Here is a 27,336-nt window from a genome sequence, read left to right on the forward strand (position 1 = left end):
CTTTCACCCAAATCTTACTTGACATGTTGGCATGTTTCACCCGCTGCTCGCCGGGGTAGCTCGGCCTCCGTTTCATGTCCCCGTTCTGCTTCCCCGTGGCTGTGGCCGTGGTGGTCACGGTGACTTTGCTCGCCGCTTTCATCCTTAATTTCTTATACTAACTATAGTGGCAAAAATGTTATCCATGAATGATCCCAATATAGTCTTTTAAGTGTTGTCAGCTCATTTGAGAGACGCCAAGCAGAGCTCGCCAGATGTGTCCCGCTGTCCAGAGCCCAGATAAGATGTGCCGCACAGCCTGCACTGTTGACAAGCCTGTCACTGCTCACCTCGACACGGGACGGGGGGGATACTGGAACACCTTCTATGCCTGCAAGTCCTCGGTGCGCATCTGGCAAGTGGCAATTTAATTGTAGGCAAGGCTGTTTCTGCTATCAGATAGGGAGGGGTTACGCGTACGGCATCACACAACGATTGGGTTATAGTTTTGGAGGAACGTCCCACACAAGACAGGAGGTAGTCAGACAGGCTTATTTAAATCGGTCTCACTATAAATTGCATTCCCTCAGTTTTGTCCTTGAGGTGGGCCAGTCCCCCCCCCCCCCCCCCCCTGGAGCCACTACTGATGACTCATTAATCCAGATCCGTTGGACCACTCAAAAATAAAAAGGGACCCACAAGGCTGTGGCTTAGTTAATGGGCTCTCTAGCCCCAATGCACAGTAGCATATAAGCTACAATAATAAGGTGAAGAGGCTCTCTAACCCCCAATGCATAGTAAACTACAATAATGCCGTGAAGAGACAATAGAGAGGAAAAAGCAATCCTATTGCTGCCCTGTATCACCCAAGGTTGAATCCATGCACAAGACATTAAAAGCCAGGACCACTCTAGGCATTATGTGTTGGACATTCAATTTGTGCATGGTGCAGAAAGATATTAAGACAGACTCTTAAACACACACACAAACCATGTATAAGAGACCATGAGTAAAACATTTATTGAGTAAGATAAAGAAAAGAAAAACTGAGAACAAAACAAAAACATGCTATACATGTCGCAATTCATGAGCTGTACAAATATGTCTCTTTGACGTGTGTAAATAAAAAGCAGACATTGAAGTAATGAATGAATTTGATCAGATAAAAAGCAAACATTTTGGATCATGCTAGTCCTCATTAGAAAATACTCCACTTCAAAAGGAAAAACTTTACATTTCTCAGTAAAATTTCACTCATCGAAATGGGAAGACATATGGTTGTACAGTCTTAAATACAATCACAAAGTCATCAAGCAAACGAAGAAAGCAAAATATGCAAACAATGGCCTACAAAAAAGAAATTACTTTTCATTGTCATAGACCATAAACGTAAAAACTGTGGAATGTTCAGTTACATTTAAAAACTATACATATTGCATTTCCTCAAATTCATTTGATAGAACACAAAATATTAAAGCATCCAATTTAGTATATCCATAGTGCCCCACACATGTAGGCGAAACAGACAGGAACTACTTTTGAGTGTTTTAACCACTCAACCCCAGCATCCATATTATGGGGTGAACATTAGCCAAAAATAGCAGATCTGCAAGCTCACAATGCATTACAATCTTCTATTTTTAAGAGATTTGGTGTAGATCGGGAAAAACAGCGCACCAAGTACAGTGCAACTCAGGTCCGTTTTACTAAGTGGTTAAAGGACAGAGCCAGGCCATGATTAATATAACTATAAAAACAACATACTATACTATTCCCATCTGTAAACACAAAAGATAATTTTCTGCAGCATGTACAACATGAACTGCACCATGGCTTTGTAAGGCAGCAGACCAAACAATCTAAGACCAAGCATTTTGCAAATGCTTTAGACTCAAATTTAAGGTTTTGGCCTGATGAGGTATGAGGAACCCGTGTTTCATTCAAAAATGCCACCAATTCATTTGTAGTCTTGCGTAGCCAGAAAATCAGAGATCTCGGCCTACCGATTCGTCTAGGCCTAGGGAAATCTAAATCCAATGACTGGGCATGGATACTAGAGAAACCCAACAGTAACAAACCTATGCCCACTGTGTTGAAATTAACAAATCCTGATACCACCCCATATGAAGGAACGCCCTTACATTGCTCCTGTGATTACATCATTTTTTTAAATTTACGAATGACTCCCACCAAGTTTTAGCACATGAGTTTAGATATCATGTCACCAGTCGTATAAGTGGGTGGAAGTCTCTGATCAGGTGGTTACTCAAGACTAATGCATTTGAGATGATTTGTTACTTTACTCCTTTGCACTTTGTAAGAAAGCGGTGCACAAATACATTGATCTACATTTCAAAAGTAGAGATTATCATGCTCATACTATTTTGAAAAGGTCTTTAGGTCTAAAAGTGAAATAGCCAACATTTGGGCTTTTTATTTTTATTTTTCAAATGGTTCCTATCTCACTATGGAATGAAACTCTTCCAAGTTTGGTTAATAACTTGATCCTTTGAGAGACTACTAGTTGCATATCCAATATTAAAGGGAAGAGAAATCTTGATAGATGGACATGATTGATTCTTCTGTACAAGTGGCTTCTTAACAGTCACAAAGCATAAACCACAAAATCAATGAGCCTGATTCATACTTGGCTCATGATGGCTTCACCATGCGACAGAGCATAAATTATTCTCAGGATCAGCTCCTATACATTATTTAGCGATTATCAAAATACTGATTGAGAGAATAGAATTCCTACAATTTGAATTGCTGCAGTACATGATTGGTATTCTGATCAGATACAGATAAAATGTAACTCCTGCTGAAATTGCTTTCATCTTTTTCGTACAAGTTATGAATGCCAATGTCAGAAGAGAATCTGTTTAATTATTCTGCGACACAGACAGCAAGCCTGTACAGCTTGCCATAAAATTATAGTTTTAAAATAAAGTATACCATCACACTGTTTACAGCAGTTAAATCATTTTGACATTTGACTAAAGATGTGTGACAATGTCTTCACCCATTTTAATGGGATCATAGTAGGGAATAGACGGATTGGGGAAACGGATTGGGGGAGAATGTATCTCCAGATTCTCCACCAATCCGTTTCCCTCACTGTCATTTGACAGTTTCAAGAAAATGAATCAAACAGTGGCGTTTGATGAATTAAGAAATTTGTTTTGTGTCTAAATATCCTACAAAAACCAATCAAAAGCCATAAAAATGAAACCAAAGAACAAAACTGAGTTAATTGACATTGTCATTGTCTTAAAATTGATCAAATTTAGTCTGACTGCGATGACATAACACCGGTAATCGGAAGATGTCCACCTGTTGCACCATACCATACACTGATAACAGACAGTTTGAGCCATGCAGGCATTCCTGAAAATATTTAAAAACTAAATCCTAAGATACTTAATTTTGATAGTTCAATAAGTTTTTGGGTTTCTACTTTCTTGGGTACTTTTCTCTGAAGGCTATTTCACAGTGCAAGAAAGTAAATCATTTTCTCAAGTCAGTAGATTTTTTAAATCACTTGATTTTCTAGAAAGGACTATGGCTGAGTAGGAAATCCAGACATCTCATTGTAAGACTCCAACACGATAAAGGTTTTTGATGCCCCTTATAACCCCACAAATTGCAATGTATATATCTTTTCTGATGCCCAGCGCTAGACGGAATGGGCTAGAACACAGTTGTGGCCAGGCTGGCAGTGAGCAAAGCCACGACCACAGGGCTCTGAGTGTAGGAGAAAGCTAGAACAGTGGTCGGTTCAAGATGTAGTGTCCCGATCATGATTGTGTATTTGTCTTCTTTATCTCTGATGGTCACTCCAGTAACATATAGTTGTTGATGTCTTCAACTGCCTCATCATTTTCTCCTTCTCCGTCTCTATTCACCCTTCCATCCCTCCATCCACTATGGACACATTAGCAGTGTGATTCAATGTGCTTCCCTGCAGCCTTCAGCCTGTTGACAAAAAATAATAGGGAGGTGGTGGTGGGGTCACACACTGGCCATTGTGTGCTCTTTGTGCCATTATGTCTCCTTTTGTTTTGTGTTAAGAGGTATTCTCGCAAAACCCCCTTACAGTATTTGTGACTGCTAATGTTGTCAGCATGTGTGGCAGATGGGACGGCCTGATTGAGCCTTCTCTATTTTAGGCAACGCAAATGAGATAAGAATACACACCATTACACAGTAATCAATTAACACATTCCCTGCGTTTTCAAATAAAACCGTAGCCTGCCAAAGACGAGTATACTTGTCTTTTAAGGGTTTATATTGATTAAGTTAGATCGCGCTCATATGCAACCTCTCAGTTACTAGGCCTTCATCACGGTCCAATGGTCAGTGCTCAGGGGACCTGATGAAGGCCATAGGGCCAAACCAGTGGTCACCACTTTTTCCTCTTTGCCTAGAAACTAAGCCATGGATAAATAAAGGCTTTTTAACTCAACTGAACGGAGTGCCTTGGATCCTTTTTAAGTTCGACTGACTTTCTCACTCTGATGTTACACAAAAGATAGGGACTTTAACCTTGTTGACCAAGAATACACAGTATTTGAGAACGAAACTCTTCAAATATTGACTGACGTGTCTTACTGAATCCCGTTTTTGGGGTTTTGAGCTGTTGGAATTAAGACATGACTCACTTCCTGCTATCCACTCATGGTCAGACACCATGCTCCATCGAAGCCTCACAAAGCTTCAGAAAAGTTAATTTGATCAAGACTTCAGCACTTCAAACAGCCTCTATTCTATCTGTACCATCATCTGACCAACCAGACCGCAGCTAATTTCCTCTGAAAAAGCTTTTAAAGACCTAATTGTGCCTGTAATTCTCCTCATTTCCTGGTCTACACCCTTGATGAGCTGTACACACGACCACACACACTCATCATAATGTGCACTCTCTTTCTCTCTGTCATTTGATCTCATCTGACTTCTACTGCCCGTTTTAAGGCCCAAACAATCGGAGGACAAATGCCATGAAAGTGAGCATTAAATCCAATAAGCTTACCAATAGGCTTAATTGGTTACGTTGAAACGTAACCATTAGGACAATCAGTAGCAGAAACACAATCTACATTACGTGTTCAGGTGCGGAGGGAACACATAAAGCCAAGCTTGTGTGAGTGAGCTACTGTATAGAGACCCTACACAGTGAAGTAATGTGCTCTAGAAGCTATAAGACATGGAGTGCAGTGCATACTCCAGTCCAGTGGTCGCTACAGTAGTAGTAGTCTACTGGTTATGGTGATTGCAGTAACAATGAATACATTGATGGGCAGTATCACAAGATCATCAACAAGCAATTTGTGCAATCAGGTCTATGAAGCTGTGTGTGTGTGTGTGTGTGCGCGTGTGTGTGTGTGTGTGTGTGGGGAGACAATCATCTGGTCAAAATGAGACATTGAAGTTGAAAGAAAGAAAAGAAAGAAAGACCACGTAGGCAAGGCAATCAAAAATAAGCATATCACCAGTGTTGGGCAGAAACCTTGTATCTCCATATTATATCTTCATTTTTATAAATGAATGCCTTATTTTATACTTCACTGTTTGACGGTGTTACACAAAAATAGTGAAAATAGCCATTAGTTATATATTTTTTTTAAATTGGAAAGTGGTTATTTTTTAACCAATTAAAAGGTATCAATAACTTGTGACTAAATAATAACGACACTGGATGCATTGGAACACAGGTTCCAATGCATCCTTGTTGGACATACAAGGTTTCTGCCCAACAGCAATGACATTTTCCCGTAATACGACTAGTTTCAGTTATGAGTGATTGAGTGAGTGGAAAACATCCAAGGAGAGGGCAGTTTTGTGGTTGGCAAGTCGTGAGTCAGCCAGTCAGAAGATGAGTGAGGAAGCACATCAACAGAGGTTGTCATGGTACCACAGTCTTACCCTACAATACTACACTGCCTCGGGAAGCTTCGTAGACGACACCAAGACAATAATACTGGACAATTATCTGATGATGTTGGTAATGGATGCATCTTTAAGTTTTTTCCTATATGGATGCTTCCAGCACTGCAGTACTTGACAATAAGTTCTATAATTCTGATAGTTTTAAGAAGATAATTCAAAGGCTTTTGGCACTGCCGACATGCTAAAGGTTTAGTACTATTGTGTTAAGGTTCAGAATCGTGATTTTTAAGTAGAGGCACTGAGGTATCACCCAACTCTCTGCAGTACACAGAATAAAAAACAAAAAAAACAATCAAGTCTGATTTTCTCCCTTCTTTCTGGTAATCATTCACATATTGGTCCTTAAATGTGCATCAATGTCCAAGACATCAGTGAAACACAAAGAAGGTGGGACGGAGTAGGACTGCACTCAGATATTGTGAGTTTTCACAATGAATAGCCATGCTAATGCAAGATTTAAATGTCTTCGATTTACATACCGGTAGAAGGCATCTTGCAAATTTGCTTTGATCATGACCACAATATCTTGCTAAAAGCAATTGGGCTTTTAACAGAACAGAATGCACAATGCAGCCCTAGACCTTGGTGAAGCAGGGATCAGGCCATGTACTACCACGGTCACATGCTTTTAACCCATCAACGACAAGACAAGGACAGAAACGGAAGCAAAGTGCTCACATGGCAAGGAAGTCAAACAGGCAGTTCTGAAGGAAGAAGGGGCATGGTATTACCAGTGAAGCTACAGCTAAGGGGCAGAGTTAGTAGTGCTTTCAGTTCATTTTTAGGGAGGAGGAGGCAGCAGGGAGGAATCTCACAAGTAAAAGCTGTATACAAATATATAAGTATGCGTGCAGTTTTCAAACATGCCACATGTTGTATATTCACAGTATTCAGAGGAACACACAGAAGCAGCAAAAAAAAAAGAAACAGCCGAAACAAACAAAATGGTAGAAAAAATAAAATAAATAAAGAGAAAACGGGTGTGAAAGGTCAGTTAGGTCAGGTGTAGAGGGGTGGAAGGAGTCAGGGACTTTTTACGGTAAGTCACCGTTGCAAAGTCGCTGATGTGGACCGCACCTGAGGATGTCTGCTCCGAGCTCTCTGATGTTTCTGCTGCCGGAGCGGTATCAGGCCCCACAGGGGCAGAGGACTCCGTGGTGGAGGTCATGGTTGGGTTCACTTCTGCAGGCTCATCAGAGGAGGTGCTCTGCTCGGCTTCCACCACTACTACTGAAGAGGAGGAGGTAGGTGCTGGGGGAGAAGGGGAAGTGGTGTCTGGAGGGTGTTTGTGTGTGGGGGGAGGGCGGCATTAGAAAGGGAAGGAGAGGGAAACAGATAGCAAAAGTTTAGATAGCAAAAGTTAAAATCTTTTTAATTGAATCATCTACTGTATGATATAACCCATTTTGACCTGAGATCAGATTCTAAAAATGTCTTCTACATCCTGACAGTTTTCTGAAAAAGCTATGTTTCTATGTCAGTCGTTCTTCGATTTTTCAAAAATAGCAGACCTACAAGCTCGTAGCGCGCCACCGAGCTTGTAGATCTGCTATTTTTCAATAGCTAAAGCATAACACCAAAAGGGGTTCCCACCCAGAATGGGTTAAAGGGGCTCCACCATGAATTTAAAATCAAATGTATTATATCAATGTTTCCCTATAATAACTGAAGCCTAAACAACCACTCAAATCATTCATTTTCATCTCTCTCAGGAAACTATTCCAAGCCATACCAAAAATGTCCCCTGTCCTCCTCACCACTTATCCCCGCCCACCTCAGTCTCGGTGGGAGGGGTGGAGGGAGGGGGCATTGAACCGTCGTGGGAGGAGGTGGACAGTGGGGAGAAAAAAAGAAGCGAAACAAGTTTGTTTCGTGTTGGAAGTCGAAACTTGAGATAAGGGGGAAATTCTTCACGATGCAAATACAGAAATGATTGACAAAGTCAAATAGAATCTCTCAAGAGATATGCCAGCTAAACAATCAGCGTTGATGTTGTCTGGAGCCCCGGAATCATTTAGGGTTTTAGCTTGGTGAAAAAAAGTCTTGTTAGATTCGCCAATATTGTCCCAAGCTGTCTCATCAGAGTCGTCACCGGGATCTCACAACCGTGTAACGTGGTCCCCCTTTTTGGTCAGCGGAACGTCTCGTCGACCCACATAAATATAGTCCATCCACTTGTTCTAATGTCCTCGTCCTTAGTTAATAATATGGAGTCTAGAAACTTGTAGAGTTATTCAACAGCCTAAAACAGCACTAAAAACGACTAAAAACAACGGTGGTCGATCCATGCATACCAATGACTTTTGTCTTAAAGGGTGGGTGGAGGCAAAGTTAAAGGTGGGACGGACTATTCAAATTGGTCTCCAAATCTGACGTCATATTTGGAGAGAATCTGAGAGGGCCCATTCAGACACGCCCATTCAGACACACTCAGAAAATCACAGATTTCTCAATGAAGGTCTGACTGTTTAAAAAATAAACTTTTTGGGGTGTAAAAATACACTGGGAAGCCTAAAAACACCAAACATCTTGAAAAATGTCAAATTCATGGTGGAGCCCCTTTAAAATACCATTAATACTCCAAGTCTGTACTAATTATTACCTAAATATCTGAGCAAATCCTAAAATCGAATTTTGCATGATGTTCACTGGTAATAGTTGTGTTTTCAATAGCAAAGCACGATGGGAGTCATGGGACTTATATGTCTAAACTGTGTCGACATTGAATTTGATCATTTATATATTTCTTACCCTGCGGAAGAGCAGAAGGTGTGTCGCCTTCTGCAGTCGTGATAACCACAGGTTCTGGCACCTCAGAGGGGGTGGGATCAGAAACCGGAGTGGCGGGAGGAGGAGAAGGAGGAGGATGGGGGTCTTCAGTGGGGGCAGAGTCTGGTTCTGGTACTGATACCGTCACACTCGGCCGGGCTTCAGACTGAGCTGGATCAGAAACCAGAGTGGCGGGAGGAGGAGAAGGAGGAGGAGGATGGGGGTCTTCAGTGGGGGCAGAGTCTGGTTCTGGTACTGATACCGTCACACTCGGCCGGGCTTCAGACTGAGCTGGATCGGTGGGGCGCGCAGAGTCTGGTTCTGTTTCTGATACCATCACACTCGGCCGGGCTTCAGACTGAGCTGGATCGGTGGGGCGCGCCACTGCTGGGGAGGCGATATTTGCAGAGGGGAACAAGGGAGGACGACGACAGGGTGGGAAAGGAGAGGTACGGCGGAGCGAGGGATTTGATTAAACAGGTGAGTGAGTATGGCAGGCAAAGGAGAGGAATGACAGAAGGAGGGAGGGAGAAACCATGGGAGTCATTAGTAAGTGAGACAAAATTGGTGAGTGAGAGAAAGGAAAAGATAGCATGGTGAGTAGGAGAAAAGAGGAAAGAAAGGAAAAGATAAATTAAGAGACAACAAAACAGAAGAGCTACATTTCAGACAGAATTTCACTTTTACAGCCCACTTTGTATTTGTGGTTATATATGGATCGCAGTGAACAGAGAACAGTGAGATGCAAAAGAAAGGAAAAGTATTCCGAGATAAAGTAAAGAACAGATAAGAGAGACAATTTGCATGTTAAAGGGATATTTCACTTTCAAACATGTTTGGGGTCATTTTAACGTATGTCATGTACAATAAACCATGTAAATATAATATAAATATATTCCTTATATAGACAAACTTGTGTCTTGTATCATGCAAGCCTGTATTAGTCAAATCACTGTCACATACCTGTGTCTGCTTCCGTCTCAGACTCAGTAGGCTTTGTGGGGCTCTCTGCCTCTTCCTGCCTCTTGGCCTGGGGGGTGCTGTCCGCAGAGCTAGTGGACTTTGGCGGGCTCTCACCACCGCTCCGCGGGGACTGCATCTCCATCTCCTCGCCCCAGTCTGACACAGGCTGGTGGCCACCCAGCGGGGAGAAGGGGCTGAGGGGCTTGGCTACCACACCTTCTGGGGACTCTTGTGCCGCCGACGGAGAAGGGATGCGGACCGTGGGCCTGGGAGTCCGCTTCTCCTTCGGGCTGCTGGCCGAGAGGTTCGATGGAGGAGAGGCCGGGGAGGTGTCCTCGCTAGAGACTGCTTTCTCCTTTCCCGTATCTTTCTTTTCCTTTCCCGTATCTTTCTTTTCGTCGGCTCCGGAGTCGTCGGTGCATTCTCCTTCGTCGGAGCTGCCCTCTTCTCCACTGTCATCTTCTCCATCACTGGCGTCCTCCCACTCCTCGTCCTCATCTTCTCCATCTGCATATTTCTCCTCTGCTGCCTGTGTGGATTGACAGAACATAGGATTGAATGAGTGGAGCATAGAAAATGTTTGGTACCCGACTGTTACTGAGAGAAAAGGTTAAGACAGACTGCAAGAAATTAAGATTGTGCAATCAGACAAATATTCCATATTCAAAAAAGGCTGTTTTAAATACCAAATGATTTGATCAGGTGATCAAACATATATTTACCAAATTGTTTTTTTAAAAACTGAACATTAAAAAAAGAAACCGAAGGAGCCGTTTACTTTCTACAGGGTTACAAATATGTAAGTCTACTGTAACTCGATGAATAGAGGACGACCAGGGTCACTGTCAAAGGTAGCATTCCAATTGGGAGGAAAAACTAAATATCTTCATGTGTTCAAGTGAGTGAACTTCATAGCCAAATTCAAATACGCCAAATTTCCACACTCGCTCACGCCTTAGTTTCCGACTCCAAGCGAGGAGGAAAGGATTAGATGCGACTCGAGCAGGCTGGGCTGACAGCCACTTTCCACGACTCCTCATTAAGGCTGTCCCCGAACATTCGAGGGTTCGAACGTTCGCTCATTAGGGTTGGCACTCGAATCTTAATTAATGAGCTTGAACCATTCGTTTTTTGTTTGTTTTTTGTTGTTGTTTTTTAACTATCTCAGCGAGAATGCGATGCATAATGCATAATAAGAGTACTAATAAAAGCACCATTATTAATCCTTCCCGGGGACGCGTTGTGAACATAACCCTTATTTCACTGATGTCGCAACCTATAGGATCTATTTATGAATTGCAGCCTGGTTAAAAGCACTCAGAGGTTCGGAGATCAAGGTTATTTTTTAAATTAATTAGAAACGAATGGTTCGGATGTTCGCTCGAAAATTCCTGCCGAAGTTCGAGTCCTAAAAACAGGGCTAGGGTACAGCCTTACTCCTCATATTGGCTTGCTCCTCCTGCATGTCATGTTCTATATTAGATGTTGTATTTCTAATGAGATGTTTGACACGTGTTCTAGCTCACACCATGCACACCAAACAGCATGATTGTATAAATAAAGATCAATCCATTACAAAATGTGTTACTTCAGTGCAGTTGCTTTGATCACTGATATTCAATATTATTCATATACTGTATATTATACACATGCACTTCAGTATCTCTGCAGTTCAAGTGGGACACTTTTACTCTCATACCATTCAACACACGCATGCAGGCATGAAATGTTTACATTTTAGGATATGAGCGAGCAGATCAAAGTTATGTCGGCTATATAAAACATCCCTTTGAAGTCCACAACACGGAACAGCTTTTTCTCCCAGACTTTTTCCATCTCATAGCCCAAGGAGATGGTCCAGCCAATAACAAAGCAGATAGACAGTCAACTCAACACTTCTGGCGAGCGGACGAGAACAGGCTCAAGTGTACACTGGTGGTACACTCGGTGAAAGCCACTTGGAGAGCTCGCTCTCTTCCCAGTCTCGGATCCTCCAAAAGAGTGTGGAGTGACTCGGTGAGCAAAGATTTGGGTATTGGAATTTGGCTGTGGTGTGATTAGCATTTATGGGATTCAATCCAAATACCTGCTGTGGTTGAGGAGGAGCTTTGACCTTCTCCTCTACCTTCTCCTTCTTCTTGGTCTTCTCCATCGTTGTCTTCTCCTCCTTCTTTGTCTTCTCCTCTGTCTTCACCTTATCCTCCATCTCTTTCTCCTCGTCCTGCTTCTCTGCTTCCCAGCGGTTGTCGTGCATGCTGAAAAGAATGGCATTGTTTGACCCGTTTCCCAAAATAATAATAACACTACAGACTTTCAGTCTCAGATGTCTTTCGGTTGCACCCACACACAAATTAGATGACATACTGTAGGTTCAAATAAAAACAAAAAATGAAGTGTGCAGCGGGTTCGACCCAACGATCCGATCCCAATGGCCTTTACTGCATGTCACCCCAACCATCTCTCTCCCTATTTCCTGTCTATCCCTCTATAAAGAAATATATATAAAATAAGAAAGAAAAAAGAATTGGCATGCAAAATAAAGTAATGACCAGGCCAGTCATACACATCATAAATGTGACTGAGGATACACAAAAATACAATATCTAGTGAAATATACAGGAGTGTGTGCGTGTGCGTGCGTGCGTGCGTGCGTGCGTGCGAACCTGGCTGTATGAAATTACCTATAGCTCTGCTTCTGCCCCCGGCCCCTCCCACGGCCCCGGTCTCGGTCTCCTCGACTCCCCGAGCCCCTGCCCTGGGACAGGAACTCAGCAAACGTTGGTGCCTTGGGAGGTCGCTTATTATCGTCTGGAAAAATTAAAAAGGTAAAATTAATGATGCATGACGGAGGACAAAGAATGTTTTCAATGGAGAGATGAAAACCACAAAGGAACGTGTAATTTAAGAGAAGAAAATGTACGAATGGAAATGAATAGAAACTGATGACAAGGCAATGAAGGACATGGCACCCTCTTAGCTCCGGGACATGATCCACCTTTACACTCCTTCCCACACAGATCAGAAATACTGTAGGACATCCGTCCATCCCATCCCTACGACACCCTGGCGAATGCTCCAGGTGTCTGGCTGACATTTGCCTTCTGGTCCCCAAACTGTGAAATAACCTTCCCCCTCAGTCAGGAATGCACATTCACTCTGTGTTTTTTGGCAGTAGGCTATAATTCACACCCTAGCACTCCTAAGCATACCAAGTATGTTATTTAGTTGGCATGTAGTAGTAGACAGATGCTAGGCTTTGTGTTTACCGGCAACCTAATTACTTTGTAGCACTCAATTCACTTCAGTTTGTTGACTACACTGCCAATCTTGTCTTTGTAAGACGCTCGATAATATATATAATAAACTTTATTTATATAGCACCTTTTTAGACAAAGTGCTTAATAACAAAAACAAGCCTAAAATGCCCATTTTAAATAGTTTCTTAAAATGTTACCCAATACAGGTAGTTTTCCATATTCTACACATCAAAGGCCTTCACCACTCCCCCCCACCCCACCCCCCCCAATAAACATCATCTGTTCTTACTCCTGTCCAGCGATCACAATACAGCCAGGGGCTAAGAGTCGCTGTCAGCGCGTTATGTAACAGCAGAACTAAGTGGCCATTTCAAAGCCAATCCCATGACTCTGGTGCTGACCTTGTCCCATCTGACCTCCAGCGTAAAGATAAAACCGTCTGCAAGCTAAACACAGGGGATGACTCATAGGATGATCTCACATGAAGAAAGACTCAAGGGGGGGCAGAAAGAGGGAGGAGGAAGAGATAATGGAATGGATGAGAAAGACAGAAGCCAATCTCTCCCAATCCCCAAAGATGAATAGAGTGAAAACTGGGAGGAGGAGAGGCAGGTGGAGAACCAGAGAGAAGGATCACAGAAGTAAAAAGGGGAGATGAGAGGATTCTGGGACAGCAAGATAAAGAGGGAAGGAAGAAGGGACATAGAAAGAGAACAGGAGGTCAGCAGAAACAACAGCAAGCGGAAAGGGGAGAAGAAAAGAATGAGACAGGGAGGGAGAGGGCAGAAATGAAGGGGAAAGATCAAGAGAGGACAGACAGAAGTGAGGAAGGGCTGAGCAAAGCAGAGAAGTGGGAGGAGAAAGAGAAAGCACAGAGCAGCCTGTAAAGCTGTGAGGAGTCACGACATTCACATTCTACAAATTGGAATCTGTGAAATCACCACGCTCGCACAAACACAAACAAACACACACACACACACACACACACACAAACGCAGCCAAAACGAATGAAGGTTATGATGTGTGGCAGCCTGGCAGGTGCAACATCAGAATCTATAGACACACACACACACACACACACACACACACATGTTGTTACAGCCAGTGAGGATAGACACACCTGGGTCAAATCACATGACACTCGCAAGCGATTGCTTGCTTGTTTTAATCGAGTTGGCAGTGCCAGATGGATGGGGTTTCAACATTATTAATATAATTAGTGGTGGGTAAGTGCTCATTTTCACAGAGTATATACCAAAAGCGGTACTGTTGTCATCATTACTTTCTAATGCTCGTCCTCAAGTGACCAACCCCACCCATTTGGTATCCGGAGCTGGTTAATCACAGACTAAGTGCGATCAGTCAGTGTTGTTTGATCCAGGGCAGCTATAGACATGTTTTGGGTAAGGTTCAGAGCTTTTGGTGCACTGGGAACCTACATGATAAAATCCTCAGTGTTGATTCTCAGTGTTACAACTGGAACCAAATGGGCCGTTCAATGTGTGTCTGAGTTACAAATGGAAAACTGACCACTGAGGATTTTATATGAGTATGACAAAGTCAGACAATTATTTCCACCCAATTCCAAAACAACTCCCCTAGTAAAAGCAAAATTGAACAATACAAAAGCATGACATCACAGTACTAGCTTATATATTTGACCAATATTTTAAAGACAATCCACAAAATAGTTCCATTCGAAGCTCAATGGTTAGAAGGTCAAATGTAAACGTTCAGAAGCTAAGTTACATGTAGCTGATCCAGATCCTGAAGAAAGTCCTGGAATGGTATGGTATAATAGCTCCAAAATATTATTGAATTGAAAACTGTCCATATTCTGAGCATGTAATAAAAAGCGAATAGCAAAAATAGCTTATCTACAAGCTCACGTGTCAGCTCACAACGCATTAAGTTGCAAAACCTGAGCTTAACAAAGAGATTTGGTGTAGAGGGGAAAATTCAAGTGGACCAAGGATAGGAGTATGGTGTTCAAATAAGCTACACGCTAGGGGCAGGTGTTTCAGATTGGGTGCATGTAGTGCTCAAATAGACAAGGAAACACACAGTAATTCACAATCACATGCCATCTAACCTGAGGCCCTGCCCCAAGGCTCTGTACGGGAGCCACGGCCCCTAGCTGCAAGGAAGACGCACGCACACACACACACACACACACACACACAGAAGACAAACATCCATTTCCCCCACACACAATCACATACATTAAAACTACACAGAGTGCCATCACATTGCCAACTGTCTTCCACACCAGCAGGACATCTTGAACAGGACACATGGCAGAAGACAAACTCCCCTATTAAAGTAACCTTACATGAAATCCTTTTCATGAAAGGTCTTGAACAACCACTGCTCTCCACTGCAGTGCTACTGTACATCCCAGACCTCCAAAACCCGTCACCTTCTCTCAAATCAGCCTTGAGCCTTAGCTTAGGGGGCTGGATGGCCACCAGGGAAATACAGTGCACATTTACATAATGAGTTTAATCAGCTCGCATTGACATAACAAGCTTAATGAACTGGGAGCAGGGAGGCCTGGTGTTGCATCCTTCTGATTGCATATCTCACTCACTCACTCACACACACACACACACACACACACACACACACACACACACACACACACACACACACACACACACACACACACACACACACACACACACACACACACACACACACACACACACACACACACACACACACACACACACACACACACACACACACACACACACACACACACACACACACACACACACACACACACACACACACACACACACACACACACACACACACACACACACACACACACACACACACACACACACACACACACACACACACACACACACACACACACACACACACACACACACACACACACACACACACACACACACACACACACACACACACACACACACACACACACACTGTGTATCAAGGAAAAGTGTGTGTTTTGTTTTTTCCAGACAAGAAGAAATGATGTGTGGGTACGTGGAAGGTGACTTGCCTCTTCTGCCACCATGCTCCTCCATCAAGCCCTCTGTAGCAACAGATGGGTCCTCCTTGAACCTGTGAAAGACAGAAAATAAGAAACGCCACAGGGTTAACAAACATAAGCACACGCACGCTAAAAATCAATGTGCCATGTCGCTGGGCATCCTTGTCACATCAGCTACAGTGCATGCCTTTATTGAGGCAGACACACAGTGTCACCAAAAGGTCACTTCCTCTTTTCCCGACGCAACACCCTCGTCAGGTCTGACCAAATGTCATTTTATGCACACTTTCTACCATCATCGCCTGAGACACACACACATTACTGTGGCGGGGCGGCGGTGGCTCAGGGGTAGAGTGGCTGGATGGCAACTGTGAGGTTGCCAGTTCGAACCCGGGCTCCCCCAGAGTTACTGTCGAAGTGTCCTTGAGCAAGACACTGAACCCCAAATTGCTCCCGATGTGCTAGTTTGTGCCTTGCATGGTTTCCGCTGCCATCGGTGTATGAATGTGTGTGTGAATGGGTGAATGTAATGCTCAATCTCTGTAAAGCGCCTTGGATAAAGGCGCTATATAAATGCCCCATTTACCATTTACTGTCCTACAGTACCACCATGCCTAGTCTATACATTCCCCTCTACAGCATGATCCTCTGCTGAATCCATTCCCCTCGACAGGCAAATCCTCTAGGCCTTATCTACAGCCAAATTCTCTGCAGCTTCTCTGATAGTCGAGTGTCAATGCTGCTGCAGGTCCCTCTTCCCCTCCTCCCTCCTCTCTTATCCCTCTACTGGTCTCCCCATATTCTTATAATAGTGCCTCTTCCCTCCTCTCCCCTTCCACTCTCACATGGTATCGGTCTTCTGTGCGTCCCACTCCCGTCTCCACTCTCCCGTGGCGTTGCGGTGGCGTGCCAGCCTCGCTTCGTCAATCTGTTCGCGCTCCTTCTTCCAGCGGAGGTACTCCGCCCTCTCCCGGCCTGTCATTGACATGGTCATGTCCATAGAACCCCTCTGACCAGGCCTTCGGCTCTGAACAGAAGACAGATAAGGAGCAAAGAATTAGCCCTATGAGGATGGATATCAACCAGCTACCAAGCGTACAGAAATGCTATTCTTATTGAAAAACTCCCTATTCTGGAGCCACATGTAACAGAAACCCCACTGCAGTGGAAAACACTAGGATCATTGGCCTAGGACTGAATATAGTGTTCTTTCCGGGGTTTACCCTTTTTCACTCACTGTAATTCATGGGTTTCATTCAGTTAGGTCGTTAGGATTTATTAGAAGACAGCTTTCTGTTGTGGAACTGCTATCTTAGTTAAATGAATAGTGTGGTTGCCCGACTATAGTAATTGTAACACTTTATTATTTCTAGAGTAACTTATTTTGACGCACTACTCCTCCCACAGTTTTGACTGTACGCCATATGTCAAATCGACCGGAAAAATCGGGAATCGTGTGCTTGCTATTTCTAAGAGAAATGTTGTAAAGTTTAATTGATATTAATTTATTCGTGCATAAAATTTCCCCATTGACATGAATGGGAAAATGCGAAAACTCACATTCAAGTATTTTTTCCTCCGAGACCGTAAGGGCTATAGTTACAACACTTTCATTATAATTATTCATAATAATTACTAAAATTAATTAACTTGACCTCATGGTGGCGCTATAACAGCCCCCCCCCCCCCCCCCCCCCCCCCCCACATCTTCAGGTGCTCCATTGAGAACTAGCCCAACAGACCATCCATCACTGTACTGTATGCAGCATCGTAAACTGTATACATATTTGGCTGCTGGGTCAATATGTGTTTAAGCTCCAATACCACTGCAACTGCTGTGCAACACACAATTTTGCGTTTCACAGAACGCCACTCACAGTCCATTCTTTCTCCAGTTCAGCCCCAGTCTTAACATTGTCAAAGTCAAGGCCACCCCAGTTACGGACGTGTCTCCTGCTGCCCTCCTTACGGTCCAAGTCGGGAACCGGGCCAGAACGCCGCGGGTCGTCCAGGAAGTTACGGATGGGCTTGTCTCCATCCATCTGTGGAACAAGAAGAAGGAAATGTCTGAAATAGCTTCCAAAGTCACCTCCACAGGATAGGTTTTGTGATGCCCAGCTAATGTCCACTCAAATCTATTCTACATCACATTTTCTCACATCGACAGTGGTGTGAACACAGTACAAACAGTCTTTTCCACTTTAGATGGAGGATGTTTTCCCTTACCCGCTGCCCTCTCTCATACTCTGCGATCTTCTCCATCTCCTCGTTCATCATCTCAATGTTCTGCCTCCTCTTCTCCTCCCATTCCTGTCCATGAACAAGCACTGTTAAAGCATCGGGGTGGCTTAACGAATGAATTCATTTATTCAATTACACAGCAGAGCCAGAACAAATCGTGTCGATCACTTGTTGTAACCACCTTGACGAATCCGATGGGCCGATTTACCCATAGCTTGAAGCTGAATTTTGTTGTTCATATGTGGAAAGTTTAAGGGTGCATAAAATATTTTATGGGCACAATCCTTAATGAAGGAATAGGGGACAACAGGGTTAAGTCGCCCAGTGTTTTTCGGCGATGGCAGTGCACTTGCCATCCAGCTAATGAGCTAGTGCGAGTGTGTGAGAGAAGGTGGGGAGCAGTGCAGCAGTGTGTGTCCAGTATGTGTGTGCACTCGTAAGAAGAGAAAAATGAAAAGTGCATCTCGTATCAGTTCAGAAAATGAGCACTGAAACGAGATCATTTTGTTGAAAAATTAAGATGCTGGCAACATGCAATTTACCGCATGAGTGAAATGGTCACACCGCCGGGCCCTTGTTACTGTGTCAGGATGTTTAATGATATTTGGTAGAAAATGTATTTCAAAAGATACAGTATGTTTTGTAATTGAGGCAAAATTGCCAAACTCATCTGTAATCGCAAGCATTTAGATTAACATTTGCGCCTGTTCTCTCACTCACCTTTGATTTCCTGTCCGTGCCAGACTGTGGGCCTCCTCCCTCTCTCATCCCGTCCCTGCCGCCCTCTCTCATCCCGTCCCTGCCGCCGCCCTCTCTGGCTCCTCCTCTCCCTCTCCTACCTCTCCCGCCGCGCCCTCCTCCTCCTCCTCTTCCTCCCCCTGGCTCTCCAGTCTCTCCTTCTCTAGGTGGTCTGTCAAGACGTGGTTCTCTGTCAAAGCGTGGTTCTCTGTCAAAACGTGGTTCTCTTTCAAAACGTGGTTCTCTGTCCCTCCTCTCCTGGCGTCCACCTCCTCCTGTTCCTCCTCTTCCTCCCCCTGGCTCTCCAGTCTCTCCTTCTCTAGGTTCTCTGTCAGGACGTGGTTCTCTGTCCCTCCTCTCCTGGCGTCCACCTCCTCCTGTTCCTCCTCTTCCTCCCCCTGGCTCTCCAGTCTCTCCTTCTCTAGGTTCTCTGTCACCACGGGGTTCTCTGACCCCCCTCTCCTGGCGTCCACCTCCTCCTGTTCCTCCTCTTCCTCCCCCTGGCTCTCCAGTCTCTCCTTCTCTAGGTTCTCTGTCACCACGGGGTTCTCTGTCAAGACGGGGTTCTCTGTCCCTCCTCTCCTGGCGTCCACCTCCTCCTCTTTGACCTGCTCGTCCCATACGCCCTGACCCCACAGCCCTCCTGGGGGGGCTGTGGTTGTCACCGTCCTCTGACGACTTCCTGGCGGGTGGCGCTCCGGGCTTCCAATCGTTCACCACTCTATTCTCCTGTGGGGGGAAAAGACATGCTTGTCAATCAATATGAAATCACTGGTCATGGTTAAAGTCCTTTACCTTCAGTTCAGCCACTATTTGACCAAACAAGACAGGGTTGGATTTAATAATGCTGTGGCATCCTTGTCCAATCCTTTGCCATGGATAGTAAGATACTAGAATATGTGTGCAGTTTGTGTAGCCACAGTACACAAATAAAGTGATCTTCAGTGGCAAATCTGCATTACACTATGATCATGTCCTCATCATTTGGCCAAATAGAAATAATGAACTTTATAAATACTTCACAAATAATAACAAAAGTGTTTCAAAAGAACAATGTTGGTGAGATTCACTGAACATTTGTATATTTTACATGGGCAGATTTGTGTTGTTTTTACTTTTACTGTCCACTCCTGTCATGATAGTAGGACCCTAATGTGACATTTATTTGCCTATTCACTATTTGTATGTTGATTTTCTTGTACTGTATGGCATGACGTATATATCTGTCCCTTGTAATTTGTTATTTTCAATAGTATCTGAGGAAAATCACAGAGGCAATGTAACTAAGAGTCACATGACTCTGGAGCTGCTACCCGTTTTGATGATTACATGCGTTTCTGATTGGTTGTCTATACCTGTGAAATGTATTTAGTGACATGTCAGCCTACTGACATGCCTGAGGAAGGTCGAAGGACCGAAACGTTGCATTTGACAATAAAAAAAGCTCTTGAACCAGCAAGTGACAGTGTGCGGGTCTCCCTCCTTCTCTACATGTCTGCAGTCTGCTGCTTTGTTGCCGACGCACCTGTTGTTATTAGTAAGTCGAGTGTGCAGAGGTCTTCCCTTCAAAAAATGGCCAGATTTTCAATTACAGTATGACCTCAGACACACATAATTTACACTGGCAGGTATTTCAGACTCTCTCTCAGCCAGAGGTGCTTCTGTTGGCACTGCCACACTACATGCATACAAACCCTGTTCTAGAAAAGACAGCTAATCATTACTTCTTAATCTAATTCTGTTTAAACCATCATGAAATACATTGATGGATCAAAACTTAAGAGATATAGGAATTGCAAATGCAAATTCAGATACGATTGTGATTGCAAGACGAACAAAGAGTAAGACAGGGAGACAGACAAGTTAAGAGAGAACTATAAGACTGTTGACCTGAAAAGGGAGAGAGCAAGAATGTCAAAGAAGGGGGTATTAAAAAGATAAGCAAAGTCTAATTAATAACCAGGATTTAGGGACAGGTTAATCAGCCAAGTTCACCCTTCTGTCATTAATCACCAAGACAGGTACATCAGTTCAGCAGACGGCATGATCCTGCCAGCTTCAGGTCTTAGTGCAGTGGCCCAGTAGGCCCACTGCTCTTAAGTCTGGGTTATTAATAGGAACTCTGGAACACACTAGGATCTCTGATTGAATTGCTACACTCATGTCTCCTGAAGACTGATTAACCGTTTCCGTCCGTAGAACGTGTCCACACGTCCTAGGGGTCCCAATCGACGCGTCCATAGGACGTCTGTAGACGTCCTAGCGCATCCTCAATGATACCGGGCGAGGAATATTCTGAATTTTTTCCTTTTTTTTAAATTTGTCAGTTCGCCTTTCGGCTACCGTATGCTACGCTCTGGGCTCATGTTAGCTTACCGTTGATTTAGCTGTTAGCGCGGCAGCAAGAATGACTCGTCTCTCCTAATCCAGGGCGCTCTCCGTGGTTTTGAACTGATCGATATACTAGCACTTAATTTCTGCTCCTCATCCGTCTCTCCCGCAAAATATGAACGCTTTTTGGATCATATATCGTATAAATTAAAACGATAGCAATGTAAGCTAGCAATGTAAAGCAAACTTTTTTTAGCGGATTGTTCCCGGGTTGTGGGTTTCAGAGTAAAAGCGGCCATGTCTTTCCGGCACCCCAGAGCTCCTATTTTGAAGGAATCCCGGCACCGATTGTGTTAACACAGATTTCAATCTGTCCCGCTGTCCACAGGTGGCAGACTGGGACCAACCTTTGGGGTCATGTATTGGACTTAGAATCTTTCTGTATGCCTCAATCATAACCGTCCCAATCCCATCAGATACAGGTCAGGGTTGCCTGGGTAGAAAAAGAAGGGTTTTGCAGGACCCTAAGCCATGACTAGGCAGGTGTGTGATTCTTAGCCTAACAGGCCTGTTAACCTAACTGGGTAACGAGGAGCTGTCAAAGATTATGAGTTGCGTGGTCTGTCTTTTCAAGGAGCCGGGGTCATCACGTTACAGATAACCATGTTATCTTCTCCCCAGGCCCACAATCACATGGGGGGGAAATAAACATCCATTTGCTTAATCGTGTTTGGGGTTTTCGTTTATGCTGATGTGAAATGACAGGCAGTCACAGTGTCTCAGTTCAGCCCCCCTGTGCTGTCTTTGGGCTGACAGATTTGCATTGGTTGCAGCAAGCAGTGCACAATTAGAGCAGGAAATAGGACACCGTTTTCACTGTAGTGTGACCAGTGGTTTCAGAACTTTTTCAGAATGTTCCTAATGAACCAGAATGGATTTGGTAGGCTAATACCAAGGTTAGACCAGTAACGTTCTATTCGCCAGTGAAAACCAGCTGGTACCAAACTTGAGTAGTCTAATCAAGCAATAGCAAACAATCCATTACAGCCTATTCATATTTTATTCATCCAATCTTACATTGCAAGGATTGGGGAATATTTTTGGAAACCTAATATCTCCGGTAACTGATGTATCCAATTCAGATAATTGGGCATTCTTCATGAGGTCACATTTATATTTTTAATTGATTCCATTAATAATCTGTATAGCAGCCCAGTCTTGTTTAACCACCTTGATTGGAATGAACCGGTTAGGTTTAGTTAGATTATTTCAATTATTTTTCAAAATGTAAATCAATTCAATCTAATCAATTCAAATGTATCTAGTCTTTCTAATGGACTAAAGTTGCGATTCGTTAAACATGTACAGTATATGTACAACCCCTAATCTCCGCTTCAAAACAATGCAGACATGATGAAAGAGAAACGTGCCACAAAGTCACACATCCACATGCTGAGTGTGTGCGTGCTCAGCTGAGAAGTGTGGTTGTCCTATCAGTAGACCAGAAGGTCTAATGATTCTTATGATTAGAAATTAATGTGGTTTAAATACAAATAGCGATTTACAGACTATGTGGGCTAAAATGCACAATAAGGCCAACCAAATTTGGCCAAGAATTTTCTCAGGACCCCCTAGCTGGCTACTGTTTCTAACTGGTTAGCTTACTCCAGTCCATATTATCCTGTGATTTCATATCTTGAAACTAAAGGCAACCTCCACTCCATTCCTGTGGCACAGTGCTGATGTGTTTTGATAAGAGAAACCTGACTGAGGTCAAGTTAATACCTTCTCCTCTTTAGTAAGTAGGCTATATTCTGATAAAACGTTGTTGTTTTTTGCCCATGGCAGAATGCTAGATTCTGTATATTTTGCATATGAGGACCATTCTTTCAGATTACTTATGTGGAACATGTAAGCAACACATCCAATCATTTTATGTTATGTAATCATATGGCTCATATAACTGATAATCAGTTAATAATAACTTGAACAACATAACAATTTGGGTCTCCTTAACATGAAAACGTTTGAAAACTATTAGTTTAGACTCTAAGGGGCTGCGTCCCACCAAGACATTTTCCTGATTGAATTGTTTACAATGGGAGCGCCGCAATTTTTTTTTAGAAAGCAACGTGACAAGGTACGCACTCACGTCGTGTAAAAAGATGATCACCTGATGAAGGCCAACAATGGCCGACACCGTAAAATGTCAGCGTTTCTGCAATAAACCAAACACTGTGGAGCAGAGCTGTGTGCAGACTTCTCATATTTTTACACTGTTATTATCTATTGTCCAGCAGCAGCAGGGGACTGGATGTGTGCAACCTACCAGTTTTGAACAAGGTACTCGTGTGTGCCGCTTCTATCTGCTTGCTGGGAACTGAAATAATTTTCAACTTGGGCATTAGGAAGCGTTTTTTTTAGGCAAGCGCCATGGCATTTTCAGCCGAGAACCAAAGCGTCTTGTTGGACACGGCCCCTAAACCTGACCTACCCCAGCTGGTCTTGAGAGGTAGAACCAAAGTGTCTTGTTGGACACGGCCCCTAACCCTGACCTACCCCAGCTGGTCTTGAACCAAAGCGTCTTGTTGGACATGGCCCCTAACCCTGACCTACCCCAGCTGGTCTTGAGAGGTAGAACCAAAGTGTCTTGTTGGACACGGCCCCTAACCCTGACCTACCCCAGCTGGTCTTGAACCAAAGCGTCTTGTTGGACACGGCCCCTAACCCTGACCTACCCCAGCTGGTCTTGAGAGGACACGGCCCCTAACCCTGACCTACCCCAGCTGGTCTTGAACCAAAGCGTCTTGTTGGACACGGCCCCTAACCCTGACCTACCCCAGCTGGTCTTGAGAGGACACGGCCCCTAACCCTGACCTACCCCAGCTGGTCTTGAGAGGTCTACTGTGACGGTGAAGTTCTCTTTGTCCGTCTTCCTCCTGTCGACCTCCTGGTCATGGGGGCGTGACTTTCTGGCCGTGGTCACAGCAATGCCGTCCTGCTCCGCCTTCTTCTTGTCCTCTTCTATTTCCTGTTGATATATCCCATAAGAAAAAGGGAGAATGTGATGATGGGAGAGAACGATGATGCCAAGCTTTAAAGGTCCTTGCACAATACTGTGTTTTTCTGATTTTTAGCAGCGTTTTTCCGCCAGTTTTCCGAAAAACGCGTCCTCCAGTCTGCAAGAACCTTAAGTGTCACAACGATGATGCCAGCTAAGAGCTTTATGTGTCACATCACAGGTTTACAAGTGTAAAGAAGTGGGTTAAATTATTTTTCTCATATCATGTTGTAATTTTCATGAGAAGGGAGAGGTTATAGGTAGCAAAGAAAAGAAAAAGAGGATAGAACAGATACAAAATCAAAGATATGGGACCAGATTTGACTGAGAGCCTACCATCGTGCAAATTCCAGCTTTTCACCAGAGGAGAAAAACCTTTTTTTCCCCAAACAAATGAGTTAATAGCACAGGCAGACTCTTCACATACTAGAGCATGTCTGAAATAAGTGTCAGTGCTGAAATCGACATGTAAATATGAAATAAATGCTTAAACATGTAGCTAGGTGTAATGTTAGAGACCACAAGTGAACCTTTCAAGCCTGTTTTCTCAACTCGCTGTTTTCTGGAAGACCTTAATCTATAAGCCATATCTCCAAAACTGGTGGGTCAAACTGAACAACCAATGTCAATTTGAAGCTATGATTCCCTGCTTTCATATGACGTGAAAAAACGAAAATTCAAAAATTCCAATGGCAGTCCCTCAGTGAAATTTGGTCACATATATACATTAGGGAAGCACCGAAAACCAGGCTTGTTTCCATTCCATGCCAGCTTGGAAAATCAACAATGGTGGACATTGTAAACAAAGTGGAAATGCAAATTTGGAACTGAAAACTGAAGAAGGAGGAATCATACAAAGTAGGGTGACATTGATGACATCACGATGAGGACAAAATCAGTTGAGCTGTTCCTGAGAGCAATTTCCATTAAAGCACCAATATGATATGAAAGCCTGATTGTTGGTTATTTGTGGAGGATAGATTGAATTTTATGTTATAGGTCCTTTAAGTTTCAGGCCTGTTGAGAACTATAGTTTCCGCCGGCTGCTTATTTCTCTAGCAAGATTTGTTTCTCGAGGGCTTATTTCTCTAAGAGACTGACGCCGGGGCTCTACCGGGCGCGTCAGCGTGGCGTCTCCGTCACCGTCAGGGAATGTTCCCTTTTTAATCAATGAAGGGTGGCTCCACTGCCCGCGTTGCGTTGCGTGACGCGTGCATTAAAATTGAACCGGTGCGTTTTTTGACGCACGCGACGGAGACGCAACGCGTCCGGTGGAGCCCCGGCGTTAGCAACACTGTTTCTTTTGCCATTTTGGTTTAAAAAAATGTATGTGTTAACTTGAGGCCTACCATACCTGGTACCTCTTGACCAAGGCTTCATTCTTCTTCCTCAGAGCTTCGATGCGTCTGTCCAGCTCAGCATCTTTCTCCTCCTTGGTCTTGAGATCCACCCCTGAAGACTGAGAGGGAAATTTGGAGTTAGCCTGTTTGCCATCCCCTTACCAAAACTCTCTTAAACCGTATACCGGAGGGAATGTGTAGTTGGTACCATCTACAGTCTTGTAGTGTTGACCAGCTGTCCAGCTCCACTGTGGCAATTTAGCAAGCAACCCTTAAAGGTAAACTTCACCCTTTTGGCAAAAATATATATATGTTAATGACGTTTAGAAGATTTAGAACACTTTCCTGGGCGTCTTTATGTGTGTAATATGTGGTTTTAGATATTTTAGATTTTAGCAGTGAGCCTAGTTTCTCTGATGGCTGATCACCGTGGCGAGGGACGTACTGTTGTAGTTTTCTAACCCTTAAAAAAAACTACACTGCGGTAATAAGCTATCACCTCAAACTGGAGTATGTATGAGCCTTAAGACAGCCCTCCCCCTATCAACAAAGAGGAGCAGTGCACCAAAGCATTATGGGAAGTCCAGGAAGGAAGTGAGCCCAGTGTCGATGACATCAGAGACACTGGGCTCACTGCTACACACAAAGACCCCCAGGAAAGTGTTCTAAATCTTTTAAACGCCATTAACGTATATTTTTTTGCAATAAGGGCGAAGTTCCCCTTTAAGTAAGGTAATGTCATAATTACAATCTGCTCCTGATTTTGAGCAACTCACTCACCATGGCTGCTTCTAGCCTGTCTTCACACTCAGATGGAGGACTGTACAGTTCTGCCCCTTGTTCCTGAAATATAGAAAATAAAGATCAACTGTGGCAATCTGCCAATCTGCTAGCCTGGCTTAGACCAAGACTGTCATAGGTTTATTTGTCAATGCACTCAAATAATAAGAGAAATCTGCAGTCTTGGCTAGCAGTCTGCCTTACACATAACAGCTTAACGTTGTTATAGATACCCGGTAGTCGACCTGGCTGGAATCAGGGCATTAACGGTTTCTGTAAATGTGTTCATGAAGAGACAGGTGACCGTGTCTCCACTTAAATTCACTGAAATAAAAGGACGTGTTCACTTCAGAGTCAGACCCACTGACCCGTCCCACAGCAACTCCGCTATGTTAATTCATAAATCCAAATGCGATCCCAAAAGCCTCTAAGCGTCTTAATAGACAGGTGCTGGTGGTGTGCATGCAGGTTAACATAACATGCACCACACCACACCGATTCTCTTGTGCGTGAGTGATACTAGTAGTGTGCCACCCCCACCATCCATACGTTTGTTTCTCGACGAGGTCATGCAGTTGTTGTTGTTGCACAAGCTTTTACGCGCTCTCCCACGGGGACTTGGAAAGTAATGCAGCCACACTGACTGGGCCATGTCTGTCTACGCTGATACAAAGGGGGACCGCCGTGCTAGAAACGTGTTGTTATTATTCAGTAACGCGTGCGCTACGGTATAACAATGGACGGGTTACGATACTATACAATCGTAAATGGTCGCACGTGTTTTCACATTACCTTTTATCAGAGGGAGGCGGTTACAGTAACGAGGTGTCTGGAACTCGTTACAATGTTTCTATAACACTCCGACAATGTGTCCTCATTATTGAGCTAGGCTTCCTGTACCCA

General features: G+C 43.8%; 1 protein-coding gene across 4 annotated transcripts; it reads right to left on the reverse strand.

Moving 5' to 3' along the window:
• Positions 1–975: 975 nt before the first annotated feature.
• On the reverse strand, positions 976–27,336 carry ccdc9 (coiled-coil domain containing 9). 4 transcript variants are annotated; one of them, XM_079515171.1, is made up of 15 exons: positions 27,226–27,336; positions 26,434–26,496; positions 25,668–25,772; positions 24,134–24,283; positions 18,904–19,650; positions 18,169–18,252; positions 17,820–17,984; positions 16,788–16,969; positions 15,952–16,013; positions 12,339–12,465; positions 11,744–11,912; positions 9,658–10,186; positions 8,677–9,009; positions 7,003–7,200; positions 976–3,954 (listed from the first exon to the last, which is right to left on the reverse strand). In XM_079515171.1, exons 2-15 carry the CDS (start codon positions 26,434–26,436, stop codon positions 3,950–3,952), a joined length of 2,859 nt encoding a protein of 952 aa, XP_079371297.1. In that variant the 5' UTR covers positions 26,437–26,496; positions 27,226–27,336; the 3' UTR covers positions 976–3,949. The 4 variants fall into 4 exon arrangements, with proteins under 4 accessions (XP_079371297.1, XP_079371296.1, XP_079371295.1 ...); XM_079515170.1 differs by having other exon boundaries at positions 8,677–9,078; XM_079515169.1 differs by having other exon boundaries at positions 8,677–9,081.

Source organism: Electrona antarctica (assembly GCF_951216825.1).
Source record: "Electrona antarctica genome assembly, chromosome: 11".
NCBI classification, from domain to species: Eukaryota; Metazoa; Chordata; class Actinopteri; order Myctophiformes; family Myctophidae; genus Electrona; species Electrona antarctica.

Coding starts and splice junctions, on each gene's coding strand:
- ccdc9 (XM_079515169.1), bottom strand. Junction 19,651..24,133: donor ACCTCTCAAGACCAGCTGGG/GTAGGTCAGGGT, acceptor TTCCCCCCACAG/GAGAATAGAGTGGTGAACGA. Junction 7,201..8,676: donor ACCTTCTGCTCTTCCGCAGG/GTAAGAAATATA, acceptor AACACCCTCCAG/ACACCACTTCCCCTTCTCCC.